A 21,274-nucleotide genomic window follows, 5' to 3' on the forward strand; every position below is an offset into this window, starting at 1 on the left:
CAACATAGGTGTGTATAAAAGAAATTGCTTTCCCAATGAAGGTGTTTCTTCTATTTTTTTGTTTGTTTGTTTTCAGCTTTATGTTATAAAAATCCTTTTTTGACCATAATTAGAATGAAATCCTGTTTATACTCTGCTCGTGGAAAATATTTTCTTAAATAATATGAAGCTCATTTTCTTTTTTCCCCCCTGCTCTAGATATGACCCAGACATTTTGTTAGGCTATGAAGTCCAGATGCATTCCTGGGGTTATCTCTTACAGAGGGCTGCTGCATTAAATGTTGATTTATGCCAGATGATTTCTCGTGTGCCAGGTAAGTTACTGTATAGGGTTTGAGTTCAATTGCAATAGAAAAAAAGTCAAAATGCAGAGTGATTTTTCATATAGGCCTCTTTAATGTTGTTGCTGTTCTGTTATAGATATAATTATATTTAAAAAAAAATAAATGTACCAATGAGATAGTGGTTTTTAATATCTGCTGAATCTTGAAATGTCTTGTGTATTCCACTTCTGGGTATGTCCCATATACTTGACAATTAGTGAACAGCTGAAAAAATAAACCGACCTGAGAATAGTCAATGGCTTCATGAAGTGAAAATTTACTAAATACTTTGCTGTAGCTCTTTGCGGTTGTCAAAAAAAGGTGCGGACAAGGGAGATTAGATTTTAAAAAATGAAAAACAGCAGCAAAAGTTGCTTTTGACAGGGTTCTTGTTGAAGATCTGTACAGAAACTAAGTAGCCTTGAAATAAGAGGTGTTTGCCTCTGATTGTCATATTAAAAACTTTCAGTCACTTCTTCCTTGAAGTTTCAGTATTTATGGGCTCCTTTTATAGTCTGAAAATCTTTGTATGCTCTTGATAACTGTGACTTGTTTGGAAAATGTCTGAGTACAGAGGCCATTCAGGGACAAGAAAATGTAGGAATAAATTTACATCCCCAGTTGAAGGTTGTTTGCAGCTGGACTTTTAAGTGCTTAACATGTAAAAGCAGAAGCACAGAACAATTTATGTGTAAATTGGTCATTCAAGGTCATGAGTTTCTGTATTCAGCATAAAGATCTCAAATTTGTTCTGCAGGAATTACAGCTGATTGCACAAACCTTGTTATTGAATTTCTTTGATGGCTTCAGTTGAGGTATCTCTATGTATTTCAGAATCAGGCTTCCTTCCCTGGAGCTATCGAGTCGTACATAATTTGAGTTCAGTTATAGTGAAGAAATATAGAGTTGTAGCTCTTAATATCTTTGGACATAAAGAGAACCTATGAACCTAGGTTCTGTGAACCTGCATGACATAAGAATGATCTTCACAGCACTGGTATTCATAGTGCACAAGTTCTTGTGCCAGGTATTAAGATGTACCCCAGAACTGGAATACATAATACTAGTTCTTATAAATGCTTTATTTTAAGGTAAGTAATGTAAGCAATTTTTTTTGTCATTGAACTACAGGAGGAAGATATGGAAATTTTCACACTGAGCTCTTCCTAAAATGCCTAAAATAAGTGTGGGCTTGCATGCATGTACAAGTGTTGTGTTCTCTGTTGCTTTGTGGTCTCCTTGACCATTCTGTGTTTCTGTTGCTTTTCCACCCCGTGCTTCATATTTCCATCCCTTCTTCACATACTTTATTTTCAGAACAGGAAGTGCTCCTTCAAGCAGCACGCTGCTCTTTCTTCCTTTTGAAATACAGATAGAAGGTACTTATCCTTCCCTTTCTTGTGACTTCAATTTAAAGAAAGCTGGACTTCTCTCTTGTTTGGCTTTATTGGCTGACTCTGGTGCTGCCTCTGCCATTTATAAGTGAACTGTATATAAGTCATTAGAACACACCATAAGTGAGTACTGTGCCTGAGCTGAGTGGTATTCTTTTTTTCTGTGTGCACTGTGGATTCCTGCTTCCTTCTTTGCATCACAACTCAACAGTAGGGAGTAGGGAACAAGATGAGGGGACACTTCTCTGTATTTCATCTCACACACTTGAAAGATAGGAAAAATGCCCAGTTCTCCTTCCACAGAAGCTCAAATGGTTCTGGTGATGTATTCCCCGTGCCAGTTGTAGAGCATTGCAGGTTTTTGTAATTTTGTGGTGCACCTTGTATGCAAATTCTCTTGCTCAATGGGGGAGCGGGTCTCTTGTGACCACAGTATCCTCAGTCACCTTTACGGTCTCTTGTGACCACAGTATCCTCAGTCACGTTTACCAGCATGACATGAAGGGAACTTGAGATGCATAGTGAATCTCCTAAAGAAGTCAGAAGAGAAGAACCAAAGTAACAGTGGAGTGAGTAGGCAGTCTTGGAAAAACACTGTGGTAATTTCTGCTTCCAATTTAAAATGTAAAAAAAAAAAAAAAAGGGAGGGAAACATAAGTTCTTCACTTTTGTTAGATATCTCAGGAAAGGATACCAAGCCTATAGCCTCAGGAGTACTGAAAGAAAAACATTTTCAAGGAATGTGTACGAGAAACTGTCTTCTCCTGTGTTGTAATATTTCAGTGTATCGAAAAGAAAAGATGGAGAAAGATTGTCTTACTTGTAGGATAATCACTACTGTGTTAAAGAAAGTCAGATTACTGCTTCTGCCTCTGTATTTGTTCCTTCCTGTTTCCTTCTCTCAGTCTGCACTATCTAGAACTTATGTGTACCTCCTCCCACTGTAATGTTTTTGCTTCCACAGACTGAAAAGTGCTAAGTTTTCTCTCCTATGACTTGGTTCCAATTGTGTAAAACCATTAGAAGTAAAACCCTGAGTTATGAATTCTTTAGCGCTGAAATCACTTTTCTTCTGTGTACTATGCACTGATGAACTTGCAAGTAGCTCTCATGTAACATCAGTGTAACTTATCCAATATATTCACTGTGGAGAATATATTGCCATGGACACCATTTCAATGAAACCAAGAAGTTATCTTCAGAGGGATATGCAAGAGTGGAAAAACTTGGAGAAATTTTGTTTAGCAATCTTGTACAATTAATATTATTTTTGGAGACCCCCCCAAATGAGCAGAGGGATAATGTTGACTGGATTCTAACTTGTCTCAAAATATTTTCTTTTAATGCCTTTAGATGATAATAAAGAGAACAGATTCGCAGCTGAGCTGGATGAATATGGGTCGGATACAATGAGTGAAATCAATATTGTTGGGAGAATTATCTTAAATATTTGGAGAATGATGAGAAATGAGGTAATGCTTAAAAGCAGTTTAACGTGTTGAATTTATGCTTTTCTGAATTATTGCATGCTGTTTAAAAGTTAATGTAACTTATGCTACCTTTTTGTTTTTGTACACCTTTTCAGATCTCTGCTACTCTGTGAGAATAGATTTTGTGTATCACTAAAATCTAAAATACTGAAGCCAACTTAGCCATTTTAGCATATCAGCTAATGCAGCACTTGTACTGCATTAAGTACTTAAACTTGTTTTGAGTTCTCAGACTTTTTCTTTTTGCTGTTCATGACTTCACATTCAAAATGTTGCTGGTTCAATCTTAAAAGACTTTGTTCTGATCCAACTCAGACCTGGTCTTTGTGATCCCTTTAATTCTGTGTAGTCCCTTCAGATTATGAAGGATATTATTTCATGACTTGCAAATAGTTAGGGATGTCTATATTTAGAAGTTTATACTCAGGTAACAAAGAAAATTGACTAATAAAAAGTCAATAAATTAGTTGTTAGCATTCTTTAAAAGTACATATTTCTTTGACTGTGAAAGACTTTGTGCACATTAACACATCCTCTGCATTTTTGTAGGTGAATCTAATGAATTACACCTTTGAAAATGTGGGCTTTCATGTTCTTCATCAGCGTTTCCCTCTGTTTACTTTCCGAGTCCTGTCTGACTGGTTTGATAACAAGGCAGATGTCTACAGGTAATCCATTGTTATGAGATTTTTGTTTGTTCTTTCAAGGCCAGATTCTCAGCATTGGGTAAATACAAGCTATAATCAGCATAGAGGGAAATAAACAATTTAGCCAAGGTACTAGAACAGTCTACATCCAGCAACATGAGCTTGTTTACTCTCCTGTTCTGATGCGTTCCATTGTATAGTTATACCCTCAATATGATGTTTTTGTTTTTCTTTTTAAAATAGCAAAGCAATTTTAAATTATAGTTCCAGCATGCCTGAATAGGTATTTTGAAGTTCTAAGATCTTCATTTTGTATATAGGATTCATCAGAAGGATTTCTAATAAACTGGCAGGTTTCTGTTTTACTTTACAGTGCATGCCATCCAAGCTAGGCTTAAGAATAGTACAGAACAGTGTACGGGATGTTCAGGCAGTAGCTATAGCTGCTTAAAAATATCTGTAAATGACACATATCGCAGTGGGCTTCACCCTTCCTTGGAGTGTTTTGGTGTTGTGTCATGTCAACAATTCATATTACTGTGAGTACTGATTTGTATGTCTTTCATAATGCACATATGGTATCTTAAGTACTTTTAGACTATGTGGGAACTTAGTCTAGTGTTGAAATTACAAGTTTAAATTGAACAAATTCTGTGGAAGGTTGTTACCACAAAAGTCCTTTCAGGAAAGAAAAAAAAAAAAGATACAACAATAACAACATAACAACACAAAAAACAAAGCGTGTAAACAGATAAAGAGAAGCTAAACTTTCTGGTTTAGTAATTTTCTAGGGTGATAGAGGGACATAGACAGGCTTGAGCAGTGGGCCCAGGTGAACCTCATGAGGTTCGATAAATCCAAATGCAAGGTCTTGCATCTGGGTTGAGGCAATCCTCACTACCAATACAAGCTGGAGGATGAAAGGATTGAGCACATCTCTTCCAAAAAAGACCTGGGGGATGTGAAGTTGGACATGAGCCAGCAATGTACCCTCATAGCCCAGAAAGCCAACTGTATATCCTGGGCTGCATCAAAAGAAGTGTGGTTGAGGGAGGTGATCCTGCCCCTCTTCTCTGCACTGGTGAGGCCTCACTTGGAGTACTGCATCCAGATGTGGAGTCCTCAGCACAGGAGAGACCTGTTGGAGCATATCCAGAGCAGGGCCACAAAAACGATCCATGGAATGGAGCACCTCTCCTATGAGGACAGGCTGAGAGAGCTGGGGCTGTTCAGCCTGGAGAAGAGAAGGCTGTGAGGTGACCTGATAGAGGCCTTTTGGTATCTAAAGGGGAGCTACAGGAAAGAAGGGGACAGGCTCTTTAGCAGGGTCTGTGATGACAGAACAAGGGGAAATGGCTTCAAGCTCAAAGAGGTTAAATTTTGGTTGCATAAAAGGAAATAGTATTTTAAAGTGAGGGTGGTGAGGCGCTGGAACAGATTGCCTAGAGATGTGGTTGGTGCCCCACCCATGGAGACTTTGAAGGCTGGATCAGTCCCTTGACAACCTGATCCAGTTGCGGTGCCCCTGCTTATTGCAGGGGAGTTGGACTAGATGGCCTTTAAAGGTCCCTTCCAACTCTAAGGATTCTATGATTCTATGGCTGAATTGATGGTCCAAGGTAAACTGTGAGTGTTTCAGTAGGGTCAAGTGTCGGGACCTGCATTTTAGTCACAACAATCCCAGGCAACGCTCAGGCTTGGGGACGAGTTTCTGGAAAGCTGCCTGATGGAAAGAGACCTTGGTGTCCTGATGGACAGTCAGCTGAATATGAGCCAGCAGTGTGCCCAGGTGGCCAAGAAAGCCAACAGCATCCTGGCTTGTATCTGGAATGGTGTGGTGAGCAGGACTAGGGAAGTCATCCTGCCTCTGTACTTGGCATTGGTGAGGCCTCACCTCGAGTACTGTGTTCAGTTTTGGGCACCTCAGCACAGAAGGGACATTGAGGTGCTGGAGCAGGTCCAGAGAAGGGCAACAAGGCTTCTGAAGGGCTTGGAGAATATGCCCTATGAGGAGCAACTGAAGGAACTGGGGCTGTTTAGTCTGGGGAAGAGGAGGCTGAGGGGAGACCTTATTGCTGTCTTTCAATACCTGAAATGTAGAATGGTAGAGACAGAGTGGAGTTGGTCTCTTCTCTCTGTTGACAGGTGACAGGACGAGGGGAAATGGCCTCAAGTTATGCCAGGGGAGGTTTAGGTTGAATATCAGGAAGAACTTCTTTACATAAAGAGTTGTTAAGCACTGGAATAGGCTCCCCAGGGAGGTGGTTGAGTCACCATCCCTGGACATGTTTAAAAACCGTTTGGATATGACGCTTGGAGACATAATTTAGCAGAGGATTGTTTGAGGGTAATACTGGTAATGGTCAGGTTGTGGTTGGACTTGATGATCTTTATGGTCTTTTCCAACCTGAGCAATTCTATGAATCTGTGATAAGGAAAACAGGATATAGCATGTTATTGTGATGTGCCTTAGGAGTAGGTTACTGTACCACGTTTTGTGTATATCTTTAGAATATGTAAGTGTACGTGTGCCACGTTTTTTAAAGGACTGAATGGAAACAACCTAGGGAACATTTTATTTGCTCGTTTGTAATAAGCTGTCATAAAAATGCATTTTTCTTAGAAAGAGCAGCACTTTCCTAATTGTATATAATGAGGTGTTCACTTTCACAGATGGAAAATGGTTGATCATTATGTCAGCCGGGTCCATGGGAACCTCCAGTTGTTACAAAAACTGGATTTGATTGACAGAACAAGTGAAATGGCAAGACTTTTTGGCATTCAGTTCTTACATGTTTTAACAAGAGGCTCCCAGGTAAGATTTAGTATTCCTTACACTTCACAAAAACAAAGCAGTCATTACAAAATGTTTATGTATATCAGTATATTTTTAGAGCCACAGTTTGTATTTTTATGAGGCCAGAGGACTGCTTTGTATAACGTGAAAATTAAACATTAAGAAAGACAATACAAAAGCAGTAATAATGGATTGAATGATTAATGTCAGATATTAAAAGTAGCTACTGAAAATAATTAACAGTGCCCCAAATGTAATTATTCCAGTGAATCTCCTCTACTGACTTTTGGAACACTAAATTTTCATTGTGGGTTGATATTTTTCACACTTACATGAGTCTGACAATGAGCACTTTTTAAGATATCTTAGGCTGCAGTTGGACTTGATGATCTTCAAGGTCTTTTCCAACCTGGGTAATTCTGTAATTCTATGATATCAAGTAATATAATAAAGCATATCTGAGAGAGGAGATGATTTTCTTCCATAGCAAGCAGAACAACTCTCTGTGTGTTATAAGTGACATCCTCTGTTCAGGCGATCACTGGGTGAGATTTGACAATAAGACAAGAAACACTCTGGCTTTATGAAGTACATAAGTAACGCCAGGTGCATAGTTCTGTTAATTTGATGCTGATATCAGAAGAAAAGGAAGCAGGACAGATGTACTCTATTCTTTCCTTGGGATACCAGGAGTCTCCGTGACATAGGAGGACTTACTTCACCCAGGTTCTGATTGTTTAGGTTAACTAAGCTGTTGTCACAGCTTCACGTGAGACTTGGACAGCACCTGAAATGCGAGACCTATTCTCACTAATGTGTTTGCTCCTCTGTTGTCTTTCCTACCATCTTTCTGCTTTCTGTTTTAGTAGACAGATAGCTGACCAGGATTTGATTACTTTGCCAAATTCTGTCAACAGACAGACAACGTCCTAAACAGCTGATGTCTTAAGCCAGCCAAAGACTAGAGTGGCTGAGGCTGCATTTCCTTAACCATTTAAAAAATGGATATGAATAAAGCCAGTTTTAAAATATTGCCACCTATTTTCCCTGACTGTGCTTGCCTGTGTAAGCTCTTAACCCTGTGCATGTTTTTGCTGATGCGTAGCTGTAACAGCCCTATTTTATTTTTTTTAACTTTTTGGTGACGGGGAGCTGGAGGTGGAGAGAAAGGAGTGTTTGATTGGTATTTGCCAGTTCAGCTCCCTGAATCGGCATACCGTATAGTTAGGGACAGGGAGGGTGTGACTGGCATACCACCAACTGTAGTCACACTTCAACTATCATGATTGCAGCCTGCAAAGACTGTTCTGCCTGTCATTTTCTCAAATGGCTGTGGGTGGGAGTGAGCAACAGAAACATGCAGCATTTTCTATCCTGACTGTTCTTTTCTCTTTCCTTCTGTACACGTTTTTTTTTTTTATCCTCCATTGAAACTTTCTAGTTCACAAAAATGGCAAGTTGCAACAACTCCCAGTCACCTCAGATTGTTTTTTTTTCCACTCAGAATAATGATCACTGCATCATACGAATATGATCCTTTTCTCCTTATATAAAAAGATGTTAAAATTAAATAGCGCTAAGAAAGGTTTTCAGTTAATTTTGTACGTGGTTTTATGTGTCTTTTGTTAAGCTTTACAAGACTTCTAAAGTTCATTTTTCTCTTGTTAAGCTGTCTTTGTATATTCCATTGCTTACTAAACAACTCTAACATGAGATGGTGACAGTATGGATTATTAGTCAGGTAGTTGAAGTACTTGCTGAAAAATAGAAGGAAAAAAAATTAGCTCTTGCAAAGATCTACTCCCTGACCATCTCTTCACATATCTGAACCCATCACTGGATACACAGGTTTAGAAAGTAAGCAGCAACAGCGTACACTACTGCACAACTGCACAACTGAAATCTAAGTGCATACTTATATAGTTTGAATATAACCATATTTATTCTGTTTTTGAAATGGTAATGACTATATCCAATCTTTTTTACAGTATCGCGTGGAATCTATGATGCTGCGTGTTGCAAAGCCAATGAATTATATCCCTGTGACACCCAGTATCCAGCAGCGAGCTCAAATGAAAGCCCCTCAATGTGTTCCCTTAATAATGGAGCCCGAATCCCGCTTCTACAGTAACGCTGTTCTTGTGCTAGACTTCCAGTCATTATATCCTTCCATTGTGATAGCGTACAACTACTGTTTTTCAACCTGTCTGGGACCTGTTGAAAACTTAGGAAAGTAAGTTATTTTCCTTTCTTATGAACTTTGGTTCAGCAGAGATGTCAGCATCTTTTGTAAGATACTGAGAGCCCTCACATGTCATTGGAAATAATGGATGTGTATGAATAGCCCCATTTTCTGTTACAGAATATGAGGTGGTAAAGGTTGACCATGTGGGTGTATGAATGTGTATAACAATAGTAGTAATCTGTGTGTCTGTGCATGTGTGCACGTATGTTCCATTACCGTGGTGATGCTAGTTTTTAATATTGCTTCAGAACAAGTTGAAACACCATATAAATCCATTATCTGTTTTCAGAACTAGACTAATATTTTTTTCCAGGCTATGTTCAGAAGTTGTTGTTGCCCTCTTTTAACTCTTGCAGTTCACCCTTGCCTTAACGATGCAAAATGAAAAATACAATTACTCTGTGTAGCACCTCTTCATCTTAGCAGCAGTTCTCTTAAATGGGAGAAAGAAAAATCATACTGCTCGTTATAATTACCTCTATAAATCAGTATTTGTAAGAAAGGAAGGATTATGCAATGATTCCTGAGTGTTGTCAGAAGAATTTCAAGTTTCAGATTTGAAATTCTGAACTAGCAGGGAGAAAATGTGTGCAATGTGTTACTTGTTAGTTTCCATACAAGGTGGTTGTGCGATTGTCTGCTTCCACTAACTTAACGTTTGGAAGTAACGCATTAATTAAGGGATGGGTAAACTACCCTATGTGGAATTTAGCCATATATTATTACTTTACTCCTAGAATGTTCTGTATGAAGCTAAAAAAGTTTAAAACAATGGTCTGTTTATACCTGAGACTGTAATTGTCATTCTGTCCTTGCTAGTATTATCACACTTTAGTGTGAGTTCATGTTTTTGTTTCATTGGGCTGTAAATGAAGGAATGAGTGATGTCCATATTTATTTTTTCTTTTATTAGATATGATGCATTCAAATTTGGCTGCACCTCTCTGAGAGTACCTCCTGATTTGCTTTACCAGATTAGGCACGATATCACAGTGTCACCCAGTGGTGTGGCTTTTGTCAAGGTAACGATGTCAGTGCCCTGTGACAGGCATTTTCACGTCCTGTTGGCTGACTAGCTCAAGATCAATTTGATGTCGTAGCTTAAATTTTGCTGCATTAAGAGCAGATGGGAAGAGGGGGGAGGCTCAGTCTCATTTCCCAGTGTTTGTTGATACTTGTCAGAGTACTGAACTTACAGCAGTTCAGAAAATAAAATGTCATCTTTATGCTTTCATTTATACCAAAGGCTTATTTCATCTATAATTAAACTGTATTTCACTTGTGCAGTTTGGGGGATCAAACAGTAATTATCTGCACGTAACACTTCATTCTTCTCCTGGATGAAAAGCAGAATGCTTTCCTAGACAAAGCATCGCGGTTTGGGAGATGAAACTCCCTGACTTGCCTTATATTGCTCTCATTTTATGCTGCGTGTACTGTTGGCTGATTTATAATGAATTAATAAATATGGCCTGGAGCACTTACAAATAATTAGCCAGTCATCAACATACATTAAATATATGATTTAATGTAAAACAAGAGTGTAGGTAAAGAACGCTTTTTAGAGGATGATGTTCCTTCACCTGATGCTTTCAGAATTAACAGAACAAGTTAACTGTTGAGGTACCATTTTAGCTTAAAAGGTTAGCAAAACATTACATTGGCAGAGCTGATGAGAACAACAAAAAGCTGTTAACCTGGCCCTTAAGAGCTCTGCCTGTATTATGTGTTACTTATAATATTTACATGAAGAGCTAAGTCAATGGTGCCTGGGGCATCTTGCTCATTAATTTGTCTTATCAGTGATTATCTAAAGATTCTAGGTTTTGCTTCTACTCTTAAATGTTTAGACTAGTCTTTTTAATGTAATTTTTTTCCTTGTTCTCTTTATGTCAGCCTTCAGTAAGAAAGGGCGTGCTGCCAAGAATGCTCGAAGAAATCCTGAAGACAAGGATAATGGTGAAACAGTCAATGAAGGCTTACAAACATGACAAGGCTATAACTCGAATGCTTGAAGCTCGTCAGTTAGGTCTTAAATACATAGCTAATTTTACATATGGTTATACTGCTGCTAATTTTTCTGGAAGAATGCCATGTATTGAGGTAAGGGCTGCAGATAAAAATACAGAAAAAGTGTGAAAAATACACTGTTTTTAATGTACAGGCAGATAACACAGTATTATATTTGAAATATATTTAACCTACCCAGGAAGCATTCAAGGCTGGGCTGGGTGGGGCTGTAAGCAACTTGATCTAGTGGGGGTGTCCCTGCTTATAGCAGGGGGGGGGGGGGGGGGGGGGGGAAGGCAGGGAAGAAGGACATATGCCCTCTTTTCTTCTTATTCAGAAGAATAATGGAAGCTATGATACCTATAGGCTGGGGGGGGGGGGGGGGGGGGGGGGTTGGAACTAGATGATCTTAAAGGGTCCCTTCCAACCCAAGCCATTCTATGATTCTGTAATCAGAGTAGCATCATAAGAGCTGTTCTTTATTTTATTTTAACTCTTTTGTAATAATTTGATCGCTCTTCTTTTAATTCCTACTATGGTGGTGTGTTGTAAGCAAGCTTTTTATTTTTAATGTATTATATTCTTTTAAGCCATTAAATATAATACAGTGTCTTGATAGAGTAGTTTTCAGAGACAGATCAAGTCAGGTTAGACCATATTCACCAAAAGCTCATATCAGTTTCAGCACTAGAATAAAGAATTTCAATTTCTCTTTAACATTGCAGCTTGGGGACAGCATTGTCCACAAAGCCAGAGAAACATTGGAGCGTGCTATAAAACTGGTGAATGATACCAAAAAATGGGGTGCTCATGTTGTGTATGGAGATACGGACAGGTAATAAGTCATATTAGTTCTTCATAGATGTATTTTTCTGTTCTCTCAACAAAAAGGACTTGCTTATGATACTGAAAAAGGTACATTAACTCTGTTTGGGGTGTTGCTTACTGTCATGCTGAATAATGCAAAGTAAAGAGTATTTAGTTTCCTGGAGTTTCTTTTAGGACTCTTAGAAAGCACCTAGAAGGTTTTCTTTCTTTAGGAAATTTTATGGAATAGGAAGAAGAGAAAGAATTTTATATTTTTTTTCTGGTGTTAATAAAATAAAAGTCTTCTTTATTGAGTGAGTGTTTTGGTGCCTGCTCACGATGCCATTCCTATTGGAAAATAGAGTGATTTGCAGTATATTAGATATTGCATGCTGATGCTTAGAGGAAAGCACTCTTTTAAGCTTCATGAGTGGATGCAATTCAGAAGCAGCCACCGAAGCATAAAATGATATGATGAGTCTGCCTGAAGTACCTGACATAAATATCTCCCCTTTCTTAGTTACTCATTCATCTAAATGATGGATTGCTGCTCCTGAACTTGGATCATTTCTCTGCCCTGGGACACAGAGTTGATCTGGTGGTTCCCCTTTAATGACTTGTGAATCCAGTGAGCAGTTTCAGTCAGATGTGGTGAAAGACTTGAAATTTCAAATATAGTAGATTTGTAGTAGTTACATATACACTGAAAAAAGAACTCTTAGGGGAAGCAAGTTAGATCCTCCTGCTGGCCATAGTGAAAGAAGCAGTTATACCCAGAGGTCCCTACAGTTCTCTCCTGAGAACTTAGTGTTTTGCTTTGCCTGGAGTAGTCACGCTTGCAACCCTCAGTATTTATCACACCTTTGGCACTCCTAATCTTCCACTGAACACTGAAGTTTCTCAGGTTTTTGGCTTTTCGATATGATACAATTGAACAGAATTGATAACCGCGTGTGTCTTTGTCTTGCCATCAGGAAACTAGCTTATAAGCTTCAGAAACTGTGTTGAACAGATTTGTTCTTATTTCCTATGTATGTCTGATTTCTTGCAGCATGTTTGTACTCTTGAAAGGAGCCACTAAGGAGCAATCTTTCAAGATTGGTCAAGAAATTGCTGAAGCTGTAACAGCAACAAACCCCAAACCTGTTAAACTGAAGTTTGAAAAGGTAAAAGAAAATTTTACTTCAAGTGTGTTGAGTTGAAAGCAATGTGAAGATAAAAGATTTTTCTGGATGTAAATATAATGTAATTATTAACAACAGTCATGCACTGTACTGTTTTTGTGGGTGTATTGCCAACTCCTTCATAATGCCCTAGTGACCTTGTCAGAAGAATGCTGCAGAGTGAAAGCAAAGAGAGCTCTTCCCACTTTCACATCTGGGTGCCTTGTGGCCTGTTGCACTGCCAGCACCAGGCAGTTTGAAGTTCCCTTTTCATTAAGTTTTGGAAATGTCTCCCTCAGTTTGGTATTATACACATAGAAGGAAACAAACTCAGTAGAGAGAATGTAAACCAACCCATAAAGAGATTCCAGTGTATTAACTACTAACCAGATGTTTATTCTTCTGTCAGCTTTCACACACTTCAGGATATGTCTGTGTTATATATATACATATAAATTCAGAAATGACAGACATTCATTCAGTAGGCTTTTGGACAAAGTACTAATGACAGTAAGCTTTTCATAGAAGAGCGAGACAATGTGATACTAATTTTGGTGGAGTTTTATCCTGGCAAAGTCATTGGTGATTGGTTCAGATGTTCTCGACATTCTTAGCATACATACCAGATCCAAGAGGTTCAGTCTGAATTCATAAGCAAATTGATATTTTTCACTGAAAATACAGCAGAAAAAATATTGGCAATAGAAGTCAGGATACTTATGTTAGACATAAACCTTTCCTCACTGACTGATGTACAGAGACCCTTCCCACTTCTTTGAGGTAATTCTATGTCATCAGTCTGAAGGAATAATTGGCCAGAAAAAATAATGAGGTGTTAAGATACACTTGCATACATGAGTGAGTGTTTTACTTCATGTGACCTGGGGCTCAAATTACTGAGTCTTCTCCTAGAGTGGCTTCCTAAGGCAGGAAAATGTCAATACACACAGAGTCAAAACTGGAGCATCTGGTAAAGAAGTGTGGCACCTATGTGCAGGGTCCTCTTCAGCCTGCTAAACTCACCGCTCCCTCTTCTCAAGAGAGCCAGGAAGATGTGGCATAGTCCTGGTAGTACTGAGAAGCAGTTACTCCCCATTCTTTCTTCTAAAACTGGTCAGTGAATACTGAGACAATTGAGAATGAAATCAGAGGTTAGAGGGAATAGGTAAAAGAGAGCATGACCCTAAAAATCCGTGTATAAGGAGACCAGTCTCAGGCATAGGCTTCAAAAAGGTGATGTTTGAGAACAGCAAGTTCAAAAGCCATTACTTGGGCAGAGAGAGCTTCCTAAAATAAAGTTCCTGTCTTTTCTAAAAAAGAGAGGACATTTGCATTAACAACACTGACTGTTGCAATCCAGAAAAGTGCAAGGATACTCAGATTATACTGTGTGTCAATTCTGCTTTTAAACAGGTCTACTTGCCATGTGTCCTTCAAACTAAAAAGAGGTATGTGGGTTACATGTATGAAACACTGGACCAGAAGGACCCAGTATTTGATGCAAAAGGCATAGAGACCGTCCGAAGGGACTCTTGTCCTGCTGTTTCCAAGGTATAATACTTAGATATTTCTTCATGAATAAAATCATATTGTTATTTCATTGTACATTTATCCCTCCTCAGAGTTTCTGGTCTTTGTGAGCTGTCTGGGACTTTGTTTTTCTGCTATGAGTCATTTAAAAGACAAATTGAAGATGCTGTGCAGCATCACAAGGTCTTGTAGTTTCTACCTTTACTGCTACTGTCTTTTGGCCCCTATAAATCCCATTAAAAAGCTCACCTCTATGTAAGTTCTTCTGAAGACTATCACTGATCCAATTCACTTCACAGGGAAGTGGAATCGCTCTCTCCAAGTTGAGTGAGGCAGACGTTTTCCTAAATGGCATTTGCTAAATGTCTCACTAACATAAATCCAGGTCCGCTAAGAATTCATTTAAAATAAAATTCCTTGCCTATTTATTTTAAGCTTTGTATTGGGTTTTACAAAAGGAAAGGCTTTTGTTCTTAATCAAGTCAAAACAAATGTACCCCAGTAAGAAAGGTAAGCACTTAGGAGGATTTACATTTACTTCCATTCTTCTTTTTAATGCCAGTGTTTTTTTGTTTGCTGAGGTGATCAGAAAATCTTGGAAAAACATCTTAAATGGCAGAAAAAAAAACCCATTCCCTTTCATACTCTGCAAAACTTCTGTAATTGCCGAAGTGATTTCAGCGCCTGACCATGGTCATATCATGAAAGACGTGAAATTTCAGAGTGGACTGATTGAAATTGGGATTATATTGCTGTCTTTGATGTTTTCCAGTATCCCAGGAATATTGTTCTTAATCCTTATATTTATAAATCCAGTTTCTGTCAGTAATATGTAATTCTTTCCTGACAAAAAGAACTAGTGTGAGAAGAGAATATGTTATTTGCAGGCTCTTGTCTATGTTAACTGTTCAGTAACATGTTTATGAATGTCTCTGAGTGCAAGAGAGTGCAACCAGTTGTCATATTGACACTCTACTTGGTGACTGATACTCTTCCTAAACTGTATATTAATATTTGTATGTAATTTACTCCATTATTTGGAATTTCCTATTTTGAGTTAAAAATAACTTTTCTCCTTGGTTTTGAAGATACTTGAGTGTTCTATCAAGCTGCTATTTGAAACACGTGACATAAGTCAGATCAAACAGTACGTGCAGAACCAGTGCATGAAGTTACTGGAAGGAAAAGCCAGCATACAAGACTTCATCTTTGCAAAAGAGTACAGAGGCAGCTCTGCTTACAAGCCTGGATCCTGCGTACCAGCCCTGGAAATCACCAGGTAATGAAATGCAAAAGCACTACCTTAGTTACAGGTAGCATGGAGATGTCTCCTTCAGATTATTGCAGCAGTTGGCTCTGATTTTGCTCTGGGTGTGAAGAGAGATCAGGCATCAGAAAGCCATTCCTTGTTGCTGGAAAAAGCCAGACAAATACAAGAGTAAGGGCGCTTACCAAGACAAGTCAACGTGTGAAATGATGTTCTCACTGCTGTCAGCAATACTTCTGTTTTTGTAAAAGGGCACGATGAGCAGAAAGCTTATTCACTCACAGATGTTACATGTATATGTTAGAGCTTAAAACAATAATACTAATTGCTGACAGTGCTGTGAATTACATGACCAGGCATAATTTTTCACTTTTTAAAAGTACCTTTCTTAGAGTTGGTATTTCATCCTGCTGACATTGTCTATCAGTAATGGATTATATGAACTGGCAAATTTTCCAGTTTTACCTTGCTAAATATAAAGTGTCTTCAACTTGAGCTATGCTTTTTAATTAAGTAACATTTGTGTCCTGCAGTTGATGCTTTCTTCCAATTGAACAGTCCTTTCTTGGTGCCTGAGCTCTTCTTAGTGCCACGGCTGCTCTTTGTAAATATATTTGTTAAAGGAAATGCTAGCTACAAAGCATCCTGCATGCAAATACAAGTGACCTGAAAGAGGAGATAGCATTAGGGTTCATATTCCAGGTTACAATATTCAGGTCTGATTGTGATGCAGGCACAGCTTGGTCCTTTGCTTAGTAATAGATGTCAGCTTCAGTATTCTGCAGAGCTACTAAACATATCACCAGGTGTAGAAGTTTCCTAGCTATTTCCCTGGCTTGTTCTTTGTTTGTGGGTGCACTACAAAATCTACTTTTAAACAGGAGAATGCTTGCCTACGACCGTCGCTCTGAGCCACGGGTTGGGGAGCGAGTGCCCTACGTCATTGTGTATGGCATGCCTGGGCTGCCCCTGATCCAGCTGGTGAGGCGACCTGCCGAAGTGCTGCAGGACCCCAGCCTGAGGCTGAACGCCACCTACTACATCACCAAACAGATTCTGCCACCGCTGGCCAGGGTCTTCTCACTGATTGGCATAGACGTCTTCAGCTGGTATCATGAGCTGCCACGGGTAAGTGTGTTTGGAAACAAATGGGATCGGCAGTGCGGTGCCTCTGTGCAGTGTTTGGTTTTATCATGGTTTTTTCACACAGTGAGGCCTCCATCAGGTAACGTAGAAGGCTGTTTATTTTACAGGGCAGGGGTTTGATGCCCAGATGTGCAGGGTTGACTCTTAGATCTTGGGTGTGATTTTTTCACTTAGCAAATTGATTTCTCCTTCTAGTCCTTCTGTTCAGAGCTGATGACACTGTCATTCTTTGACCACTTTCATCGCTCAGAAGAATATTTTGCTGTAACAGCTTATTTTTAGGAATAGCTGTATATTCGTCTGCCTGGCTGCACTCACTTTAAGTCTCTCTATAGTGGATATTGGAACTCTTGCTGTTCCAAGATGTTCTGAAGATCTTCCCCCTTTATGGTAAAGGTGGGAGTGTCCAAGCAGCAGGAACAATTTGTTAAAAACCTCTATCAGCAGAAATGTGTAGCTGGTTGTTTCCAAATTTGGCAGCCCCTGGTGGTGCAGCCAGGACGTCTTGGGCGTGTAACAGGGCAGCAGCTGGAGGTGACGGTGCAGGAGCAAAGTCTGGGACCTTAGCAGGTGACTGAGGATGTCATGGTTGGTGTATTTCTCTTTTCTCATGAGCTTCCCAGTGAACCAGGTCACTGCAGGAGTGAGTCCCATTCAGCGTCTCACTTCAGGCCAGTGCTGTGCTTATGTGTTCACATTAATAATTTGCATCTTAACCCATACCCTGCAGGCTGTTACTTCCATTCTCCTTGAAAAAGAAAAATAATCTCTGTGCTGCAGGAAGAAAGCAAGCTGCTCTCTTGGAAGTTACTGCCCTCTTCAATTTGATTGTATTACATTTTATTGACAGATTCAGAAAACTGCCTCCACTGCCCGCAGTGAGCTGGAAGGACGGAAAGGCACCATCTCGCAGTATTTCACGACCTTACACTGTCCTGTGTGTGATGAACTGACCCAGTACGGGATCTGCACTAAGTGCAGAAGCCAGCCACAGCATGTGGCAGTGATTCTCAACCAAGAAATCCGAGAGCTGGAGCGCAAGCAAGACCAGCTGGTCAAGGTATGGCTACAGCGCCGTCAGCCAGCTGTGGGCAGAGCCTGGAGCTCCAAAGCAGCACTCACTGAATGCCCTCAGCAGAAGTAGGAAGTGCAGTCCCTGTTTAAAAACGTGTTGCAACTCATTTGCTTTCCCCATTGCTCTAAAAGGCAGCACAGCAGCTGCTGTTCTCCTTAGCTTTGCGTGAGACTGAAGCCAAAGGGGTAGAGAGAGAAACTGAACAAAAGATGTTTTTCTTCTTTTTCTTTTTAAGAGTATCTTAGATGGTTTTTAGATTTCTTTTTATAATGATGATGGTAAAAGCTGTACAAGTATGTTGAAATATGCACCTTTTGTTCTAACATAACTGATGATGTTCCATTAACAAAAAAAGCTCTAGTCCTAGAAAGAAGTATTTATTTGTATGCATGATATGGCTGTGTTCTGGGTTGGGTTTTTTGTTACTTTTCCTCTTGATGGGAATTTCCCTGGCTGTTTTTTCCCTTGAGTTAGAAGTCCATAAAGAGTGTCACTGGCCTTGCTCATAGATACGTGCCAGCAAAGCACCGCGCCTCTCCTCTAAGAGACATAAGTGTGCTCTTGCCTAATTTTTGTACTGTAGTATTTTAAAATTATTTTCTTGCTAAAGTCAATTTTTGGCAGTAGTATGTGAAGCAGCTTCATTACTTGGTGAACTGCAGGGATATAAATAAATGTTCCTGCAGTGCTCGGCTGCAGCCCCATGGGGCTTTCTTCCTAGAAAACCAGAAAGCCATCAGAATTCACAATTCATAAATATTACACTAAGTTGTGGACTTAACATTTTCTTGCTGTATTTTGCAATGATGGCCCTGATCTGCATTGTAAGGGTCAATGAAGGAACAAAGATGCACATTCTGCAGTTTTCCTGTGGTGCGCTTTTATACTGGAATAAGTGAAAACTGGGCCCGGCCCCATGGAAGGACCATGAGTGGCTTTGATCAGAATGCCCTCGTGCCATTGCAGCACGTCAGCTGCAGACCAGTTCTGGTCAGTATTTGATGACTTAACCCATCAGCAGGAGCAGCGTCCTCTGCTAATTTAAAGCTCTGTCTATCCCTCACAGCTGAAATACGTGGCCCTCCTGGAATATAAACATGCCAGAGCCAGCAGAACACTGATATGCAGGTTTAATCACACATGACTTAAAAATTAGCTGCCTAAATTAAGGCTGTAGACTTCTTCACCATACACAAACTGAACAAAGAAAGCATCTCGCTTCAGTTTGGGATTTTGGTCTGCAGAGACCAAAGGGAAGTACAGGAACTGATTTTAACAGCAAAGGAAAGGAGTTTGTAGGTGTGATTTTTGACTTCTGGTTCCAAGTGGTAGGCAAGGTCACAATTCTTACGGAACAGAACCACGAGTGGCTGCAGAGTTTTTGGAAGAGCTGTTGGGGGCTGCCTTAATGCTGGGGAGAATCAAAAGTGAAAAAGCAAAGCAGGGGATGTCTCTTGAAAATCGGTGCATTTGTGTTCTCCGGAAACGCCTTTGGAAAAGCTCTGCCTGCTGCTGTGTATTTAATCAGGTACCTCCTGTTAAAAATACTCGAAAGCAGCATTGGCTACATTGATGAGCTGTTTTGCCTGCACGTTCTGACTTGCAAAGTAAAAGCTCTCATTGGAGTGTATCTGGAAATAGAAGTGGCTTATTAGTGAAGTTCCTTCCCTGCATAGAGAATAACTAAACTAACTGCGGAGTTTTGTCTTGTTTCACTTGGAAACTTTTATCTAGGGTACATTTAACACGAGTATAACATGCTGCCCTGATGAATCCCTCAGCTACTCGGGTTGTTTTCCCAGGTTCCATCACACAGGGGTAGAGCAGAAATAGCAGCAGGGCTGGAAGGGCTGTAATCCAAGCTGTGCCGCCAGGCTGTGCCCCTGCCCAGTTCCAGGGGCTGCCATCTGCCTGCCAGGCACTGCCATCAGAGTCAGCACTTGGCAGGGGCAGGAGGGGCTGCAGCAGAGCAGAGCTTCTCAAGTCACTATGTGCTGAGATGATCTTGCTGATGGCTGCCTGCAGGGCTCGGCCTGCTCTGCCGGTAAGGCAAGGCGTAGATCACCTGCATCTCTGCATCCTCCATGCTTAGTGTTAAGTAAGTTTAAATAATCCGTTCTGCTTTTTTTGTGTCATCATCTAGATATGCAAGAACTGTACAGGCTGCTTTGACCGACAGATCCCGTGTGTCTCCCTGAACTGCCCAGTGCTTTTCAAGCTCTCCAGAGTGAGCAGAGAACTATCGAAGGCGCCGTACCTCCGCCAGCTCCTCGACCAGTTCTGAAGGCTCTGCTACGGGATTCCAGGTGCTATTATTTTGTTTCGGTGTTTACCACACTAAGACTATTGTGCATGGTGCTTTTTCAACTCATCTAGTCCAGGATTTCCATTTTAACTGTCGGGTTTATTATCTGAGGAATAACGAACGCTTATCCTTAACTAAATTAAAAAAAAAAAAAAGAAAGAAAAAAAAAAGAAAAAAAAGCATTTGTTGCTCTACGAATAGCTCACTTTTTAAGATGTACAAATTCCTTCTTCCTTTCATGTTTCTAACATACTGTTTTATAATGCTGATGTTGAAATAGCTGTGTGTAACATCCTGTAAATCCATTGCCAAGTAGAAGTCAAGTTTACTTCCTGGAGGAAGGAGCACTGAAAAAACCTCTCGAAACGATAAACCCATTTGTGTGTGTTCTCGGACTGTCGGTATCAAGACGTGTTATTCTCTATTATCCATTCACTTTATAATTTTGTCTGCGAAATATTTTGTAAATACACTTTTTTACTTTTCAAACAACTGAGTAAAAATAATGTGCAATGACTTTTATACGGATAATTTTAAAGTCGGTTGGTATATCTCCTCCTGAGTTTTGCTTGATTCCGAGTAGATTGTTATTTTGACCAGACTGTGCAGACAAGCAGTAGTACCATGTGTAGCATTTTGGAACATTATTTTCTACAAATGGCTGTCTTGCTTTAGCTATTAATGGGGCATTGTGAGGAACTGTGCAAAGACATTTTTGTTACAAACCTGTGGGACTGTTGCAATACTTTAAATATAAAATTTTATTCCATTTTTGCTTGTTTTGTATAGACATTTCTATTGCTTCTAAATATGCTTAAAATATTTTCTTTCCTTACGTACTGTACAGTTAAATCTTATTTGCCACCATCTTGACAAAATGTGTATTTAGAATATTTGTATAACTGTATAAAATGGAAAAGGAATTATGTGGTCAGTGCATTGTTTTCTAAACTGGAAATCATTTTGTTTTAGAAGTTAATAATGGAAACCATATTAAAGTTGAATAAAATGATATGGTACAAATCTGCACGCTCCTTCCTTTTTAACACTCGCTTGCTGTTCATTCCCTCATTAG

The 21,274-nt window shown here is 39.6% G+C and overlaps 1 protein-coding gene and 1 long non-coding RNA gene across 3 annotated transcripts in view; one reads left to right on the top strand and one right to left on the bottom strand.

Moving 5' to 3' along the window:
• Positions 1–21,228, top strand: part of REV3L (REV3 like, DNA directed polymerase zeta catalytic subunit) — a 102,965-nt gene extending 81,737 nt beyond the window's left edge. Inside the window, exons 19-32 of one of the 2 annotated variants that reach the window (XM_015858598.2) lie at positions 199–314; positions 3,071–3,189; positions 3,757–3,875; positions 6,528–6,669; positions 8,640–8,884; positions 9,810–9,918; positions 10,793–10,999; positions 11,632–11,741; positions 12,765–12,879; positions 14,290–14,427; positions 15,495–15,685; positions 16,555–16,801; positions 17,670–17,879; positions 20,038–21,228. In XM_015858598.2, coding sequence (XP_015714084.1) covers positions 199–314; positions 3,071–3,189; positions 3,757–3,875; positions 6,528–6,669; positions 8,640–8,884; positions 9,810–9,918; positions 10,793–10,999; positions 11,632–11,741; positions 12,765–12,879; positions 14,290–14,427; positions 15,495–15,685; positions 16,555–16,801; positions 17,670–17,879; positions 20,038–20,178 — 2,209 coding nt within the window. In that variant the 3' untranslated portion in view covers positions 20,179–21,228. Of the gene's footprint in view, positions 1–198; positions 315–3,070; positions 3,190–3,756; positions 3,876–4,227; positions 4,557–6,527; positions 6,670–8,639; positions 8,885–9,809; positions 9,919–10,792; positions 11,000–11,631; positions 11,742–12,764; positions 12,880–14,289; positions 14,428–15,494; positions 15,686–16,554; positions 16,802–17,669; positions 17,880–20,037 lie in introns of those variants that run through there. The other variant, XM_015858599.2, reaches the window with a different exon arrangement.
• On the bottom strand, positions 13,248–16,556 carry LOC116653164. The gene is made up of 2 exons (XR_004306584.1): positions 15,709–16,556; positions 13,248–13,548 (listed from the first exon to the last, which is right to left on the bottom strand). It is a non-coding gene; the product is annotated as an uncharacterized LOC116653164 (long non-coding RNA).
• Positions 21,229–21,274: the final 46 nt, after the last annotated feature.

Source organism: Coturnix japonica, chromosome 3 (genome assembly GCF_001577835.2).
Source record: "Coturnix japonica isolate 7356 chromosome 3, Coturnix japonica 2.1, whole genome shotgun sequence".
Classification (NCBI taxonomy): Eukaryota; Metazoa; Chordata; class Aves; order Galliformes; family Phasianidae; genus Coturnix; species Coturnix japonica.